The sequence below is a fragment of the Sciurus carolinensis genome, chromosome 11 (genome assembly GCF_902686445.1).
Source record: "Sciurus carolinensis chromosome 11, mSciCar1.2, whole genome shotgun sequence".
Taxonomy (NCBI): domain Eukaryota; kingdom Metazoa; phylum Chordata; class Mammalia; order Rodentia; family Sciuridae; genus Sciurus; species Sciurus carolinensis.
Window position 1 is genome coordinate 54,415,671 of NC_062223.1, and position 18,138 is coordinate 54,433,808.

At 34.8% G+C, this 18,138-nt stretch overlaps 1 protein-coding gene across 4 annotated transcripts in view; it reads right to left on the reverse strand.

Annotated features, from left to right (window-relative positions):
* Gas2 (growth arrest specific 2) overlaps window positions 1–9,052 on the reverse strand; it is a 124,335-nt gene extending 115,283 nt beyond the window's left edge. Inside the window, exons 1-2 of one of the 4 annotated variants that reach the window (XM_047518379.1) lie at window positions 8,774–9,052; window positions 594–758 (exon numbers count right to left, since the gene is read on the reverse strand). In XM_047518379.1, the coding sequence (XP_047374335.1) occupies window positions 594–738 (145 nt within the window). In that variant the 5' untranslated portion in view covers window positions 739–758; window positions 8,774–9,052. Of the gene's footprint in view, window positions 1–593; window positions 759–7,382; window positions 7,473–8,773 lie in introns of those variants that run through there. The other 3 variants (XM_047518376.1, XM_047518377.1, XM_047518378.1) reach the window with 3 other exon arrangements.
* Window positions 9,053–18,138: the final 9,086 nt, after the last annotated feature.

The window sequence follows — 18,138 nt, forward strand, 5'->3', positions numbered from 1 at the left end:
ATGCCAGAAAAAAAAAGAGCAGCTTTGCTTGAGATAGACTTTTTCTCAACAATACTTTCAGACAAGTACATGAAAACAAAGGTGAATTGAGAAGAAAAATTTTAGTTCACAGTCAAATGACTGTAGTCAGCTCATTTGAACAAAGGATAGATGTTTTTGTTACTGAGTTTGGGTATTCAGCAATTTTAGAAGGTGTGCTATAAAAGTAGGACAAATAAATCCATTTTTAGAAACTAGATTTCACAGACTATGGCCTGTGAACATTGTCAAAGAATAGGTCAAGTTGGTCAGTGATATGAAAGAGAAGTGAAAAATAAATCAGACCAGTATATAAATGTACTAAGCAATTTGACCACATATTTCCACATTTCAATGCATGACGTTGGAATCATGAATCACAGTTCATGTGAGAGACATTGGGAAATTCATTTAAATTTTCCACATGCCTCAGATTTCCCAGATGAAAAATCCAAATAATGAAAGCCTTTCTTTCCAAGGTGCTATCACATGCTTAGGTGAAGGACACTGTAAGAGGAAAAGGCACAACAATAAAATGTTATCTATGGTCCCAAAATGATATCTTACAACCTTACCTAATAGATTGGTTAACCACAAGGCCAGATCTTCTTTCATCGGTAGCAAATTAGCTTCATGTCTGCTGGCCAGCCATTGGCTATACTGATGCATATCAGAGAGACCAGGTCCACTGCGCACCTTTGGGCTCAGAGCAGTGCACATTATTTATCCACTGGTAATACCTGTTTTGGAAACAAAAGAGCAATTGCTTTTATAAAGACTTTTGTGGCTAGATTCTTGCCACCATGACAGTGTAATGAACCAGTTTCATAGTTTTTTTTTTTTTTTTTTGGTGATAAGTCAGGTGATTAATTATTAAACCACATGAAACATTATTTGCTTTATTTGTGCTGGCCCTCTTATTTTTGGCCAACCACTTGGTAGGAAAGAGCAGCAATCAAAGGTCAAATAGGAAATCAAACAGTACGCTCTTAGTTCATGTAAAATAATATATTTGGAAAGAACCAGCTGCTAAGGCAAGAAATTCCATTTATTCAAACATAATAAAAAGTGGTCAAATTAAAATTTTAGTGTCCAATTTGTTAACTCTCATTGTTCAGGTTAATTTTTGAAAGCATAAGTTTCTATAGAATTTTAGGACTAAATATTATCAGTTACATTATTTGCACAATTTATGGTAAACACATAGTCCTCTTAAGACTATTGCCTAAAAGATTAAGCACAGCACTTGGTTCTTGAAAATAGCCAATTAATTACACACTCACAATGAAAAAATTGGGTGGGGGACAGGCAAGGTGGTACATTCAAAGGATCTCTTTGACAGTCACAGAAGGAAACAACCAGAGAGAATCGGACTTAACCAAGGTCACAAAGATCACACAGATCACAGGTAGGCTGAATCTGGGTCTTCACAGTTCAACACTCTTTCCATAATGACACATTTTTTATGAAATGGATTAACTGAGAACCCATACTACTAATAAAGAATTACACCTTAATACTAACAAATCCTGTCACAGGTGGTTTTTTGTCATCTACTGTTATGTTTTTCCTTCTTTCTATCTTCCCACTTAATCTGTTTTACCTGCTGGATTTTGTTTGAAATAATTTTTAGAGTAGGCATAGATAAATGTTTTATTCTAGAAAACAAGAAATGATTTCATTTACCTGATTTCCTTATGCCTAGTACAACTTCCCATGTGTATCATAGAAGAGGTATTTGAATATATATACATATATGGATATATATATATATATGTGTGCTCTAAATATGACTTTTTTATTCATGGTTTTCAGTATATAAGTTACAGAAATTGTTGAAACTGCTAAAATAATGAAGTCATATGTTTATCAACTTTGTCTACAAATACAATATGCATATGAAATTACTCAAATAACACATAATTAAATGACAATGAAAATGAAAATATTTGCAACAGGCATGGAGTAAGATTTGTGTGCTATCATGGGATTTTCAGTTATATATTAGTAGTTGTTTTACTTTCTAGTTTTCAGGGCTAGGAAAGAACCCATGACTTTGCGCATGCTTGGGAAGCCCTCTACCACTGAGCTACATCTCCAAGGCATCTGTGGCACTTTAAAGTAAACTTATTGTTATATGTTATCTTTTGGGTTTTATTCTTAGAAACTTTGTATGTTTTTCCTTTTCAGTTAAGCTGGAAATGTAATTCATTTAGAATTGATTAATTTCTTTTAATGACTATTTTTGAAAATGTAAGACATTGATATCTCAAACAATGCAAAATGTCACCTTCTCCTAAATATTAGAAAAGACTGTTAGGGAAGTGAGAAAATATCTAAAATGTGTCATATATATAATGACTTAAAGGCACAATTTTATTTCTAATGCAATTACTCTTTTGAATAATTTTTTAAAACAATTACCATAAATTTTCTTTGAAAACATCCTCTACAAGTCTAAGTATCTAAAGCGAAGCAGCATAAATATGAAATGGTTTTACTCTACCTTGAGATAAGTTACTTAATTGTCAGTATAGAAATCAGAACATTACCATTGTTGAATTCTATCACAGTTAATAATGACATTATCCATATAAAGTCCTAACGTTTTTTCCAAACCTTGTGATTAATCACAAAAGTCCTAAAACACTTTTCAATCCCTGTTCTTTTAAAAATACGTCCATTCCCAGCAAAATAAAACATCTCTTTTTAGCTAGTTAAGATGCCTACAAGTCAGCTGGCCTCAGAAACAAACATTTAAGGAATAATACATTTAAGCACATGATTCATGTATTTAAATAACTAATTGAAATCTTAAAAGGATTACCTCTAAAATGCCTTTCTTCTCAAGACACAATCTCTCCCACTACTTTCCTGAAAGTGAGATGTGGTGCTTTAGTAACTTTACCTACACCCTATTATGTGTTCTGCAACTTCCATTGAAGCATCAGAGACCTATTTTGCTCTGTAAAAGCAAGAAGACACCTCAGATTCTTAAGCTCATTGTCCAGCAAAGAATTCATCAAGGGATAGTTTACAGTAAGCCTAATGGGTTGCAACCATTTCAATGAGTCAGAGGGACACAATCCTTCCCCTCAATACTTGCAAACAGTGAAGTTTTTATCTTCCTTGACAGTGCTACATTTATTTCTCATGTCATCTGGCTTGCATTTTGCCAGAAATGTAATTCAAGCTATCTTCTAATATGTGCAGGTAATCATCAAGTAAAACCAATTAGAATATGCCAACAGTTTTTATTCTAATACTTTGTATATAATCAAAACTCCAGTGGGGAGAAAATCCAAGAAGAGTTACAATGCCTCAGGAGGCCGACATGAAGTCGAAAAGATTAACAAGTTAATTAATATGCAATAAAAGTTAGTTAAACTTGTATTGTCTATGACAACTGTGTAGAAAACTAAAGTCACTGTCATAAATGGGAACCCTTTAAGTCCCTCTGAATAGATTTAGAATTGTCAATCCAGTCTCTCCAATCCATTTCAATTTTCAGATTGCCACTAAACTGAGCACGACCAGGTGGGTTAGCTTAAAGTAGCCAAGTGGAGGTCTTAGATTTAGACTTTGTAGAGCCCCGCACAGGAAACTTGAAATGGATTCATATTGCAGGACCAAAATTTGGAGTTTGGAGGATTTTACTCTATGGAGAAGTAGATTCCAATACAAATGACTAAACTGTGAAGAAAGGTTCAATGAGTTTATAGTACCCAGATGAACACATAGTTACAGAAGTTGAACATTTTTATAATTTTTATAAATTATTTGTTGAATCAATCTGGGTGAGTTGAATTGGATTATAAAGAACAAACTGTAACAAAAGGATCATTTCGGTTCTTTTGAATTCATTGAAAAGTTTTCGAAAACAAAAAGATGTCAAGGAGTAGCTTATAAAGATGGAAAATGAAATGATTAAATGAGCCACTAGGATTAAAGAACAAAGTTAGGAAGTTAGAAACAAATTTTGTATATCTAGACATTTACAGATATTTCTAATAAATTCATGTACATTTACAGATATTTCTAATAAATTCATGTAATCTAAATATTTTAGAAGCTTGATCAGTAATTTTGGCAAAAGAGTAAGAACTCAAATACTTCTATGAGTCTTATAAACTATGGTTCCAGCAAGCTTTCTGGGTCTATCAAAAGTGGATAACTCACCCTTCAGGACTTAGAATTCAGAAAAACAAAATTTAAAGGGAAAAACATGCAGAAACTTAATACAGGATTTTTCAAAGACTGTGTGTGTGTAGATTTTTCTTTCTTTCTTTCCATAGTAGATGTGATCTGGAATAGCAATTATGAATATGATGAGACTTGAATAAGCCCAGGGGAAGAAGAAAAAGTTAATGACTCCATAAGTAAAATATCACATGTTTAAAGTCTGTTGCTCCAGAATCCCAGCTGAAGAAATCAGTTGACTATGGGAAAAAAAAAAAAAAAAAGCATTCTTTTATGCCACCTAGAGGTGTGCTTTATTATGACCAAGATGGCTTGAGGTCCATCTCTAGAAGCTGCCAAGTTAGAGAAAATGAATTGCAATATTACATAGAAAATAAATATGAAAGAAAGAAAAAATAAGAATAAAATTAGATAAACATTATATCTCTACTGTTTTCCGTAAGATTCAACATAAATGCATTCTACTGCCATGTACAATTAATTACAACAAATAAAATAAAATAAATAAAAGTCAGATTCCTGGAAACAATATTGGAATCAGAAGAAATAGGATAAAATAATGGTCCCGCTACCTTGCATTAGGTAAATATTCTATTCTAGTCCCATGTCTTTTTCTCTTTGCACCTGAGTTTTCACTATGTACAGTGGAGGCTAACACTTCAAAGAAAATTATGAGGAATAAATATTTGTGCTAATGCTAATTATGTATTTTATGGCCAATATATTTTATTTTAGCAAAATCTAAAGCATTGTCCTCAGAAAATATACCAAAAAAAAAACCCAAAACATAACAATACAAAAACAAACACTTCCACTGATTAATTTGTAAAGAAATCTGCAACAAAGTAAGACCATTATAGATAATTCTGAATCATTAAGAAAACAACAGTAAAGGGGGAGAAGTGCAAGGAGATAAAGTATTAGTGTTATAAAGTCATAAATAATGAAAAATCCAAAGTTTTATTCATATCAAGAAGAATGCCATTGCCAAGATGATATGTGAAAGGTTGAGCTGTACAATGACTAGTGCTTGTGTGTTTACAATGTGCTTCTTTATCATACTAATTTTTTATACCAGTTGAAGAGCATAAGCTATTAAGATAGAGGGATGCTCTAAGAGGATATCACTACCATCCCACCTCAACTCTCCCTTCTTTCTGTCTCTGCCTGTCTCTCTCTTACACACACTGTCTCTGTCTGTCTCTCTCTCACACACACACATACACACACATTCAAGTGTGGTCAGTGACCACAAGAAGTCCTAATGACAAACATCCCTCACTAAAGGCAACCTCTGATCCCGTCAGCATTGTTGACCTAACCTGTGTCTATTCAGCTTTGGGTGTTACAGATGTTAAGCAATACAGAAACAAAATGTATAGGCAACTTACACCACTTTTTTAATATTAAAAGCAAACAAAAATGCCACAAACCAAAAATCTTTTCAAAATCTGAAAGGAGAAAATATCATCTTTCAAGCTAGACTCAAAAAATTTAAAAAAAAAAAGTTTTTTTCAAACATTATATTTTACTCTTGTGTAATTCATTTTGACCAATCATAATCTCTCTACATAACACATATTCTCAATCAATGTTATGAATGCAAAATCTTAATCTATGTATCTAATCAGAAAATAAAGTCAACAATTTAAGCAGAAAGGTGAGTTCAAAGTTTATAATGGAACTTCTATACCTAGCAAGGGTGCCATTTGTCCACAGATAAAGTATAAACAAACATAACAGCAAAATAACATTCAACCCTAGTATATCTACTTATGTGATAAAATCTTTAAACTCAAAGCAACTTTAGAAAATGTATCAATTGAAGTTCTTCATTGTTAGCAAGGATCTTGGGCCTAAGGAGAAATATTGCCCAAAGTAACAAAGCTGTTTAGACATAGTCCTTAGAAGTATCCTCGTCTACCCTCCTGGAGCCAAATCCCTATGATATTAACTCTCCTCCAGGTACTTCTCTTTTTTAATCACAGCCCTATAATAATTTGTCTTAAATGAAATGATGGTGTACCTACAATACCTAGTCTTTCTCAAATCATGACCATAATAATAATAATAATAATAACAACGACAACAATAATAAGGCTGAGGGGGAATTGATTTTCTATATTCTCATGACATTAGTTTTTTTTTAATCTGAGTTTTAAAAAAAAGACCCATAAATTATTCTTCCAAATAATTTAAAACAGATTTTATGCCCCTACCAGATTAAATTAAAACATACAAAACTAGGCAAATTTAATTAATTGGAAGTATTTAATGACATATCAAAAGTTCATGCAAATCAATTAGGTAAATCTTAATTATTGAGCAGGTTTTTGTAAAAAATTATAACACAAACATTTCTGATTTATTTGACTCTGAGGTAGTTAAGACTTAGGAGAGTTCTACATTTTATTTCTAGATATGAATTTCTCGTTTAGGGGAAAAAATTAGCAAAGGTTCAATTGAACTGATCCCAAAAGTTTTTTTAATATGGAAAATTACACAGACACCCTATCCATTTTCATAAGAGATATTTTATACGTTGATCCTAGATCTTTCCTCTAGTCAAAAACATTGAATGGAAAACCCTTACAGTCACTAAGGAAAAATTTTAAAGAAAGAGTGGATATTATCTGGGGCACTAACCACAAAAATACCAAATAACACAACATCTGTGGCAACTTTAAACAGAAGTAAACAAATTGTGAGAGCCTCCTCATTTGTTTTCAACCAAGGTAACTTAGTTCTTCCAAAAGTTCCCAGAGTCTACAATGCAGACTTCCAATCTTGAAGCAAAGTTCTAAAATAATACACAGTACACTGAAGATTGATATAAGACCTGACATTTCAGCATACTTACAAGTTTAAGGTTTAGCTAAGGTTTCACACCAAGATACCAGGAAACCCAGGGGCAATCACATGTCCTTTTATACTAGGTGAAATAAATTTTGCCATGTGAATGTTTTGCCCAATACAGCACAATCCACATCACCCAAGCAGAGTAGTTAGGAATGAAGTGAAGAAATAATCCCAAAGTTAACTAAAACATAGGCTGAAATCAAAGCTACCTTTCTGTGACATAGACTACTCAGGCAGCCCTGTGCAAATGCCCCAGTGTGCACTGGCAAGGCACCTGTCCAATGCTTCATCCCACTGGCCCTTACCTTCCTTAAGCAGCCAGAACTTCAATGCCCATGTTGGAAAGGACCACCATTACCACCACCTTTTCCACAGTTAGAGGGAAGCATTCCTTGAGAAGGAACTCATTGATCAATTTCAAAGACAAACTGGTCATATCAGATCCCAGCTGTAGTTAATCAGTGTCCACAAAGCTAAGAGGTTAGAGGAAAGAAGCAATGAGTACAAGGGTTTGTTCTCAGCCTTGCCTCTGTGAATCTCAGGGGATAGGTGGGGAGGAATAAAGAACTTCCTCTGCCTGGTTGGTACATCCAACTTGTCTGAGCCTTTATTTCAACCCCAGGAGGCCAAATGGGTGTTCCTGTGCACATGCAGATCTTATTTCCTCTGCATAAAATCTCCCATATACAATTAATCAAATTTTGTTGGAGAAGGTTGGGTGGGAGGGGTAGATGATAAGAGTAAAGTTTTGTAACTTCTTAATTGTAAAAGAATGGAGATGAAGATGAAGAAAGGGGGAAGATTTTAAGAAAGGTTCACTTGGCAAAATATGTGAATATGCGCCCCCTAACGCACACCTCCAATTGTACGGGAATGTAGAAAACAGAATCTGTAAACTCCTGATTTTGCTCTCTCTCCTTTCCAGAGACTAGAAAAACCGAATATCTGGACAGTTAATTGCCATTTACCATACTGAGTTGATTCAATAATTAATGCTTCCAGAGTTGGCTCCTCTGCTCCCCAATTTCGGACTCCAGTCTACTCTTTAAGCTGGACAAAAATAATGATACCACGCAAAACTTCTCAAAGGTATTGCTACATGGGCTAGAGTATGTTCATTAAGGAAAAGCACAACTCCATCGAACTCATTCAATGGATAAAGAGTATCTCCCCCAATCTCAAGTGTCACATTCTTTCTTCTCATCCTGGCCTTCCTGACTCAAAAACTTTCAAGATCAACCCATTAACCACCCTTCCTTCGCCCTTCTCTCCGAGGAACAGACAACGCTGAGCGTGCATTAGACACTGTGCACGTATACATATGTGTACATTTATAATCAATGTGCTAATTAGAACTCCTCACTTCGGTCCCGGGTTGGCTGAGCCATCCCAGCAGGCTTTTCGTGGTATGGTCATTTGGGTCGCTCCACAATCAGGATGAGGAGCACATGGTTGTTTCCGGGGAATCAGAAAATCACCCACCGCAGGTACTGTGGCTCTCAGGGCCCCAGACTACACTTGCCGTGACTCTCACTCTTCCCCGCCACATCTCTGCGGTTATTGTTAGTAACCTGCCCCTCCCCCGCCGCCCCTGGTGAAACAGACCGGCAGGGGCTCCCGAAACCCCTGGCTGCTAGAGCATGCATGCACGCGGCTGCAGCGTTGGCGGAGAGCTCGCCCAGCCCGCCTTGCTCACCCCCAGGTCCCGAGCTGTGTTGCCCGCTGCTCTCAGAGGCGCCAGGGCTCCCGCCTGGGCTCCTGCAGATTCTCGGGGCCGGCCCCTTCCAGGCGCAGGTCTTGCAGCAGCGGCTCCCCGCACCCCACCAGCACAGCGGCAGCGGCAGCTCCTACAGTCGCACTGCCCCTCTTCATACTTCACTGAAGGCTCCTCTTGGTGCTGTTTGGGAAAACGATTTTTCCCCCTGCCAGAAACAGATTTCCTACATTTCATCAGTCCACATAGACCAAGCGGAAGTAAAATGCTTACTTTTTCTGGTGGACAGCAAACGCAATTGACACTGATTTACCCTTCAAACGGGGAGAGATTGTATTACAAGCCCTTGGCAGCAATTCCGAGGTTGGGGCCAAGCTCCAGCCCCTCCTTGTCCCCCAAACACCAACCTAAGAGAAGAGGTGGGGGTGGGGAGGGGATCATATTTAACTCCAGGGTTTTAACAGAGTCAATGGCTTTTGCACAATATTAAAATTGGGTGTTGGAAAAGTTCTTTCCTGGCCTGTGATTTTGCAGACTCAGAGGCATGAGCTTTCCAGTAACTTCAGCCACTCTTCATTCCAAATTGAAGAATTTGATGTCTTCTTACAATTCTTTCTAAATATCAGATTTTAGAAAAGTCTGTGCTCACGGCTGTTTTCACTTTACTAAAGGAAATGCAATTCCACCCTTCGTTTTCTCAGTCTTAGTTCGGCATTATGTTGAACATCATACACAATTTAATCCAACTGTTGTTTATTAGGGTATGTATTCTGAGATGAAAAGTCTTGCATTAAGTGGACAGATGTCCAAGTGTCTGCTTCATTTCTAATGTACAGTGGCCCCTTGCTCAGTGTACTAACCACCTCAGGTTACCACTTCCCATGGAGACTGGATGCAAAGTATCACTTGTATTGTTCTCCTATGTATTTCTCCATCCGTTGTATATGATGGCAGTGGGACAGGTATTCAGATCCTTTTTTGCATACCATCTTTTAAATCCTCGGATATTTATCCCCACACCCTACACCCCCAAATTAGAAACTCTCTATAGATTCAGGGTGGCAAAGGAATGTGGATAATTTTAGATATAATTGAAAAAATGCATTTTGCATTTATTATTGCTTTCATCTGGAACTGGTCATTGGCTCTGAAATACCCAGAAACTACATCACTTATTTACTTGTACTGGCAGTAAAAATAATGAAAAAGAGAAGAAAACAGATTTTAAAAGATTTGGGGCATTGAATTTCAACCTTTTCATTTTAGTTCAATATAACATTATAACTGTCAGCTCTACCATCCTCTTCAGCTTCCCAAAAGAAAAGAAAAAAGAGCTATTCCTCGTTTTGAGGATAAATTGTATTATAAAAAGACCTACATATATAACAACAATGAAACAGAACTCTTTATTAATGAACTTAATTAAATAAATATGAATAATAAAAGTTTTCAAAATTTAACAAACTCAGCATTCCTAGAGCCCCAGCAAAGTATTTTGAGTTTATGAACCTCTGCAATTCAAGTAAAATGTCAATGTCCTGGATAATTTCTTATGATCAACTCATCATCTGGTAAATGTTCACTCATGCATTTTCAGGGTATATAATAAGAGTTCAAAAATTTATCACCTTAAACTTTGAAGAATCTGATCCCGTTCCTCCCAAGATACATTTTGTTACACTGTTCAATGCTAATCTTACAAAAAGCAAAGTGTAAGGCAATATTTTTGTTGGTGGGGATAATGCTGAAACCTGTTTTGGAAAATAAGGAGAACTACAGGGGCATTGGAAAAGCATAAACACTTAAAATTACTTTCTCTGCATTCCCCATCCTCCCAGATATTTTGTTTTAAATCACACTTTATATCAGACCTCCTCTTCTGTAAGGAAGATACATGAGGAAAATGCTCAGAGGCATTTCAAAATTAATACTTATATTTATGTACTTCAATCACTTATTGTGAAGTGATTGTCAAAGATAATTTTTTCCAAGAAATTTTTTTGCTTTTTCTGGTCTCAACCCAAACTGTTCATCTTAGAAATCATATAGAATCCATCTTAGAAACCAAGGGACTCAACTCTAACCTATCTGATGTGAAGGTAAAGGAAGCAAATATCTCAATAGATGGAGAATGTCTAAATACATTTTAAAACTTGATACCATAAAAAGTCAAACCAGATTTAAAGAAAAAATAGTTTAGTTTTTTTTTTTTTTAAATCATCACAGTTAGAAGACTTTAATACTGAAAGTTTCTGAGTTACTGTGCATTTCTGGCATTCCAAACTTTCAACATTGTCCCAATCATGACCTTATTCCTTTTCCCTGAGAAAAGAAAAAAAAAATTAAAGATGTAATAAAATATCCTGTCTTTTTTTTCTTCATCACCTATACATTATCTCCCCTTTTTATTTTCCTTTACTTTCCCTCCAATGGAAATAATATATACTCAGTTATTCCTGAAAGAATTTTTAAAAACTGATGAAGGTTAGAACACCTTACAGAAAATTTAATAACATGGAAATATACTCTGGGTTAAAGTCAGTAAACCAAATTTGGAAAAGTGATCAAGAAATAATTATATTACTAAACAGTTTTAAAGGAGCAATTGAAGATGGTAATTTGTAGACTTGGAAGCAAGTGAGAATAATGATAGAAAAAGCAGAATGAACACATGAAGTAGTATTAAAATATATATGAATCTACATAATAATTGAAACATCTATTTACATTTTATTAAAGTACTTCATCAGTGAACTAAAGTATATTTATCTTTCCCTATTTAGCATACTAATTCATGATATTGGTCTTCAATTGATTTATATTGAAATTTTTTTAAATGTTATAAGGCAAAGAAATGAAATTTTACAAGACTAGCATGGTGTTCACAAGTAGTTTTGGGAATAAAATAGGACTGGTTTGTCACATTTTAAACAATCAATGCTACTATTTTTCTTTACCACACATATTTAAAAACTACAAAGAATAAATTAAGTGAGAAAAATTGCATGTGAAAAGTTCAAGACTAGCTCTTTATTTAAAATGTAAGTTAAAAAAATCTCCTCACTCTCTATGGAGAACTTTAAATTTTATAAGTGCAGCACAAGAGTAGTACAGATGTTCATGCCCTACTGTGCAAGACTCATACTTTTGCAAAATATATTATATAAAAGCATATATTTTCTAATTTTTCCACAAGGAATAGATTAAAATCATTTTACAAAATATGCTACTTGTCTCATCTGGTTTTAAATGTTCTGTGCAATATATACTATTGTGTGACCTCCCTTATCTAAGTTAATGTTGAGTATTTAAAACATTTTCCCTTCACTGTATATATTTTGTGGTTTGTTTCAAAATGTTTCTTTTTAGGTCTGTCATCCTAATTCTAAGAAGCTCACAAGTAATAAGAATGTTTAATATAAAAATTTACATTTCAATGTAAATTTTCAATTGCCTGTCTTTTGCACCACTGAATCTTTAGCATATAGTAAGCACTCAATAGATAACTCTTGAATGAATGAATATTATAGAAGTCAGTATCTGAGCAATCTTACTTTTAGATGGTCATCTTTTATATATTGCCCTTAATTTGGTAGTTTGAGACTTAGAATACAAAACTAATGTTAAAATAGCTTTACAAATAATGGTTTCATTCCCAAGCTAGAAGCATTTCATCTGGTAAAATGTACTAGAATTCACTAAAACAGATGCTTGCCTGTGTGCCAGGTTTATAAATGAGGTCAGTCTGTGTCACTTGTCACTTCATTAAAAACCAAGGTTGATTTGGACTCAAGGTTTAATCATAACCAATATAACATGAGTGCAATGAAAAGCAATAGAAAATATTACTACCAGAGTAGCTTTCTTTTCTTTTTTTTTTTAAATTGTGACCCACAATAAGAAATATGCTATGGAACAGAAACATAGAAACACTCAGACACACTTAAACTGAACATGTTCCACCAACAGTACTTGCCTTACTAAGTTACTGCACTCTGATGTTTTTCTATTTGGCATTATTCTTGTTTCTTTTTTTTTTTTTTATGCCATTCAATTGAAAGGAAATGCTGTTGGTGAATGTCTAAATTGCTTCATGACCCACAATTTGGGGGGAAAAAAAAAAACTTACAATAAGGAAAGGAAACTAAAATGAAAATTGAGGCCAGTTACCAATAAAAAGATACTTTAATTATAAAATATAAAAGAGCTGTCTATATTATCCTCAGTAGATATGGCACAATGTAATATTACAACGTCCGTCCCAAATATCTTACAACTCACATCTCCTTGTCTTTGCTTATACTAATTGGAATGGTCTTTTACTTTCTCCACTAAACAAATCAGATTCATTCTTCTAGAGACATCTTAATTGTCACCTTCTTTGTGGTTTTCTTAATCTCCATAACCAGAAAAACAAAACAAAACAAACAAGCAAATAAACAAAAAACACTGCTTGTCTTTCTGTGTCCAGTCCTCTGAATATTTGGTCATTCTTTTATATTTTATTTACATAATAGTATCATGGTTATTTGCTCATGCATCTACCTCATATATTCAACTGTGGGTCCTGGAGAGCAGGGATTTATCAAAGATGAACCGAGTGGAAATTTCTTTGTAAAGAAAGCACCAGTTGTTAATTGTGCATCCTTATTGATAGAAAAGTTAATATTATAAGTGAGATTTTTACTATCAATTTTTCTTGGAACTCTCTTGCAGATAGACATGGGTCCAGTCTGCTTGTCTTGTCTTGTCTTGTCTTTTTGTCTTTCTGTGTTAGGATTGAACTCAGGGCCTCACCCATGCTAGGTAAATGCTGAGATACACTCCCAACCCCATGTTTCTATTTTTGCAGACATTGATAATTACAATCTTAGGATTATTTTATAAAAAGATGAGAAAACTTGCTGAAATTTGCATTATTGAAAATCTAGCATATTTCAAAAATATGGAATCTTTGCCAAGGACTGATTTACACAAAACATTTAGAGAAATGAATCTTACAATTATCTCATCAAAGATTTTTTTGTTGTACTAAATTGTAGACTAGGTGGGATGCCACAAAGTGTAGCACTTCAAGCCCAAAGTGAGATAACTCCTTGGGTCAGTGGTGCTTTCCTTGGCAAAAGGAAATGTTGCCATTGTCCCTTGATCACAGTAGGACTTGAATTCTCAATTCATTTGTAAAGAAGTTTCACCAGCCATAATCCCCACCAGGCCAAGAAGGAAGAGATCTTATACATTGTAATAACAATAACAGTCATTAAGGTGAGCACAATAATTAGAAGCCTAGATTTGGAGACAAATAAAACCAGCTTCAAATTCTAGGTTCTTCATCTGTTTGCTAAAAATTTGAGCAAATTACTTAACCTTTCTAGTGATCACTTTTCTCATGTATCAAGTGGGATTGACAAGACCACTTCCTCATATGCATGCATTGAGTTATATAGTTCATGCAAAATAGTTAGTTTACTGTCTGACATATAGTAACTTTGAAATGAATGTTAGACATTGTATTAATTGAGCACCAAAATCATCCTATTGACTCATTATGACAAGTCACTGCAATAAGAATATAGCCATGATGAAAAACATAGAAGATGAGAGAATCTTACGTATCCTTTCTCTGAGGCTTCCTCTGTTCCCATCTTTCTCCCTTTTAGCCCTCCAGTGGTTTCATGATTTGTTCCCTCATTCATTCTCCAACCTCCTTTGTGCTAAACATGTGTTATATAAAGGTGAAGATGCATGCTGTGCTCTCCAGGAGCTCCCAGTGTAATAGGAAAAATGGTTTTAAAGAGATTTTCTAATTTTTCTAATTTTACACATCTATTAAGCAAAATAGGTAGAATTCAGACATGTCTGACTCTGACTGATTAAAAGTCTATGCTCATTTCACAATACAAGTGCGAATCAATTAGAAGCCTGCCTTCTTGTTTCCCTTCCTCCCCCTACCCTCTCCACCTACCTTTGTTTTTCCCTCCTTTCTTCTCTTCCTTCCTTCTATTGTTTTCTTTTATTACTTTAGTTGGGGTGGGGAGTCTATACATCAACTTTTTTTATACTTATGTGATAAAACTGGAATGAATTTAAATTTAAATATGATAATGAAATCATTAGAGAGAAAAAGAAATCATTATTGAAAGGAACAGACTGTTTCTGTCAGGTATCCTAACTCCAGGCCCCTGGCGCTGAGGGTTCCATGTTACGAAGTATGAAGTAAAATATCTATACCTTTGTGGATCAAGGGCAACACATCTGACTCCAGAATTAAGTCATACACATTGTAAAAGTATAAGGAAGTGCTCCCATTAAGAAGTCAGATAAAACTTATGACCAGGAAAATTAAAGAGAAAGTTACAAATCCTACATGGAGTTCTCTTTTCTTTTGGCCTTCCTCATAGGAGAGTGTCAATGAATGTCAAGAAAGGCATCTTTTTAATTAGCTCAACGACGAGGCAGACTGAATAACCAGGAAGTTAAAACAAATTCCTAAAGGTGGTTTTAGATATGTTACTATTAATGAAAAGATGATCATAAATTTAATGATTAACCCTCAGAAGAATTTGACTCTAAAACAGAACTTAGAATAAGAATATGCTAATCAAACATTGGAGTTGAATTAAATTATCAGAGTTAATAGTGAAAGATTAATAGCAAAGATTAATAGTAAAAGAAGACTTACTCGAGGTTATAAAGAGTTTTCCCCTTAAGACTAAAATATGTTAAAAACTCAGTTAAAACTTTGTATTTCAAAATTAAATTATTGGCAATGACATGGTTGTTTACACTGGATTTCAAATGTGACAGGTACATCATAGTGATTACCAGGGATGGTGAGTACTTCCATTTTAACTGCCAACTTCAGCTGTAGAAAGCATCTATCTATATATTTTTTTTTCTTGTGTTGTAGATGGAACCCAGGGCCTCACATATGCTAGGTAAACTCTCTACCACTATTGTGGTTTAGATATGAGGTGTCTCCCAAAGTATATGTGTGAGACAATGCAAGAATTTTCAAAGGTGAAATGATCTGATTATGAGAAATATAACCTAATCCATGAATTGATCCACCGACATGGATTAACTGGGTGGTGACTGTAGGCAGGTAGGGTGTGGCTGAAAAGATAGGTCACTGGGCATGCCTTTAGGGTTTATATTTTGTCCCTGGGGAGCAGTGCTCTCTGCTGCCTGGCTGTCATTGTCCTGACCTGCTTTACTCTGCCATGCCCTTTTGCCATAATGTTCTACCTCACCTTGAGTCCAGAGGTATGAAGTCATTCGTCCATGGACTGAACCTCTGAAACTGAGCTAAAATAAATTTTTACTACTCTATATTGATTTTGTCAGGTATTTTGGTCACAATCATGAAAAAACTGACTGAAACAACCACTGAGTCACATCTCTAGCCCTCTGCTTATTATCCTGAAAGGAATTAAAAGTGGGAAAAGTATACTTTTATTGATTAGCAATGTCTGTTGATGGTGTAGGGAAAGGGGTATAATAAAATATGTGCCAGAATTTTGCCTTTTGTTGTATAAATCATGATATAATATGGGATATGCCCACATTTTGTTAAGTGAATGTCATAGTTCTTGCAACCATACTGAGTTCAAAATGGAAACAATTTGTAGGGCTGAGCATAACTAACCTACATTTTAAAAAATCAGGTAAATGATAATAATTTCCCACACATTCTTCTATGTTGCCAATGGAACATCAATGAGAAGATTTCTGTGCTTACCACTGATTCCTTACTCTTCAAATCACCTCTCAAGAATTTTTCACAGTATTTTAAAGACTTGGATTTTCATGAATTCTTATCTAAATTAGCCTGGAAAAAAAGAAGTCTAGTATGCCTTTTGTTACACTAGCATAAGGCATAAAACCATTAATCATGGTTTTACAGAGAAACAACTAAATGTGTTATGTGTGTATATTATAAATCATAAGGAATTAATACACAATTATGGGTACTGACAAGTCCCACAATCCACAGGGTAAGCTTGAAAGCTGAAGGCCCAGGAGTCTCAATGCTTCAGTTTGATTTCAAATGCAAGAAGAAGGCAATGTCCTAGTTTGAAGGCAGTAAGGTAGAAAGGATTCTCTCTTATTTGGGGCAGGGTTAGCTTTTTCATTTTATCAAGACCTTCAACCAGTGGAATGAGGCACAATCATATTAGAGTAGGAAATCTGCTTTACTCATTTAAATGCTAATTTAAATACTACTAATTTAAATACCAATTTCATCCAAAAATACTCTCACCGAAACATCCAGAATAATTTTTGGCTAATTATGTGGGCACACCATGACCCAGTTGATATGACACATAAAATCAATCATTACAGGAATAGATGACAAGAAAGACCCATACTGATTTAAACGCTCATAATTCTTATGAAATTCAGCACTCTAAATTTCCTGTTTCCCATATAGTTAAGAAGCTGGAATGACAAAAAACATACATAACTTGAAAAGAAAAGAAAACACAAAAGTAGGAAGGGCTTGCATTTTATCTTATTTTAAATAAAGCATGATGGCGAGGTTATGACTTGATCCTTCACTACCAAAACAGCATTTCTACACAAGACTACTTAACCTGTGAATACAAAATACATCTAAATTTTCAACTCAAATAACACATACAGTCACTAACTATCCGTGTCCTCTTACCTTTTTTTTTTTTTACATATTTTTAAATAGGAAATCAGCAAGAATCTGTTCCCAAGGAATATCTCTCACACTGTTTTCTCTAATTCTGTTATTAATAAATAATGAAGAGGAGACATGCTTTGTTTATTCCAAGGGAGACAAAGTCCCTAATCTCATAGAACTTATTTTAATAAAATGAGACCAAAATTAAGGGAAAAACAATAAAAACTAATAATATTTAAGGTGATAAGAAGTACAGTATATGGGAAAATATCATGGGAGTAAGAGAGATAGAAATAGCTCATAGATAGCGGGTGTAATTTTATATAAGGTGGTCATGCAAGCCTACACCAACAAAGTGACATCTGACCGAATATTAATGAAAGCAAGTGTGTCATATGGATACTTAAAAACTGCTTCACACAGAGAAGCAGCCAGCGCAAACTCTGAGGCGGGGGAATACCATGAATCAAATATTCAAAAAAATCAAGAATTCTAAGGCAAAACAGGTAGGGCAAGAGGAAAAGGAGATAAAATCAGAGAGACAGTGAAGATGTGTCCAGATAGGACCCTGTAAATCTTTGTAAGGACTTTACTTTTCTCTCAGAGTTTGAGCAGAGAAATGGTATGCTCAGACTTACAGTTCGAAGTTATCACTCTGACTCCTGGGCGGAGACTATAGAGGGGCATGGGTGAA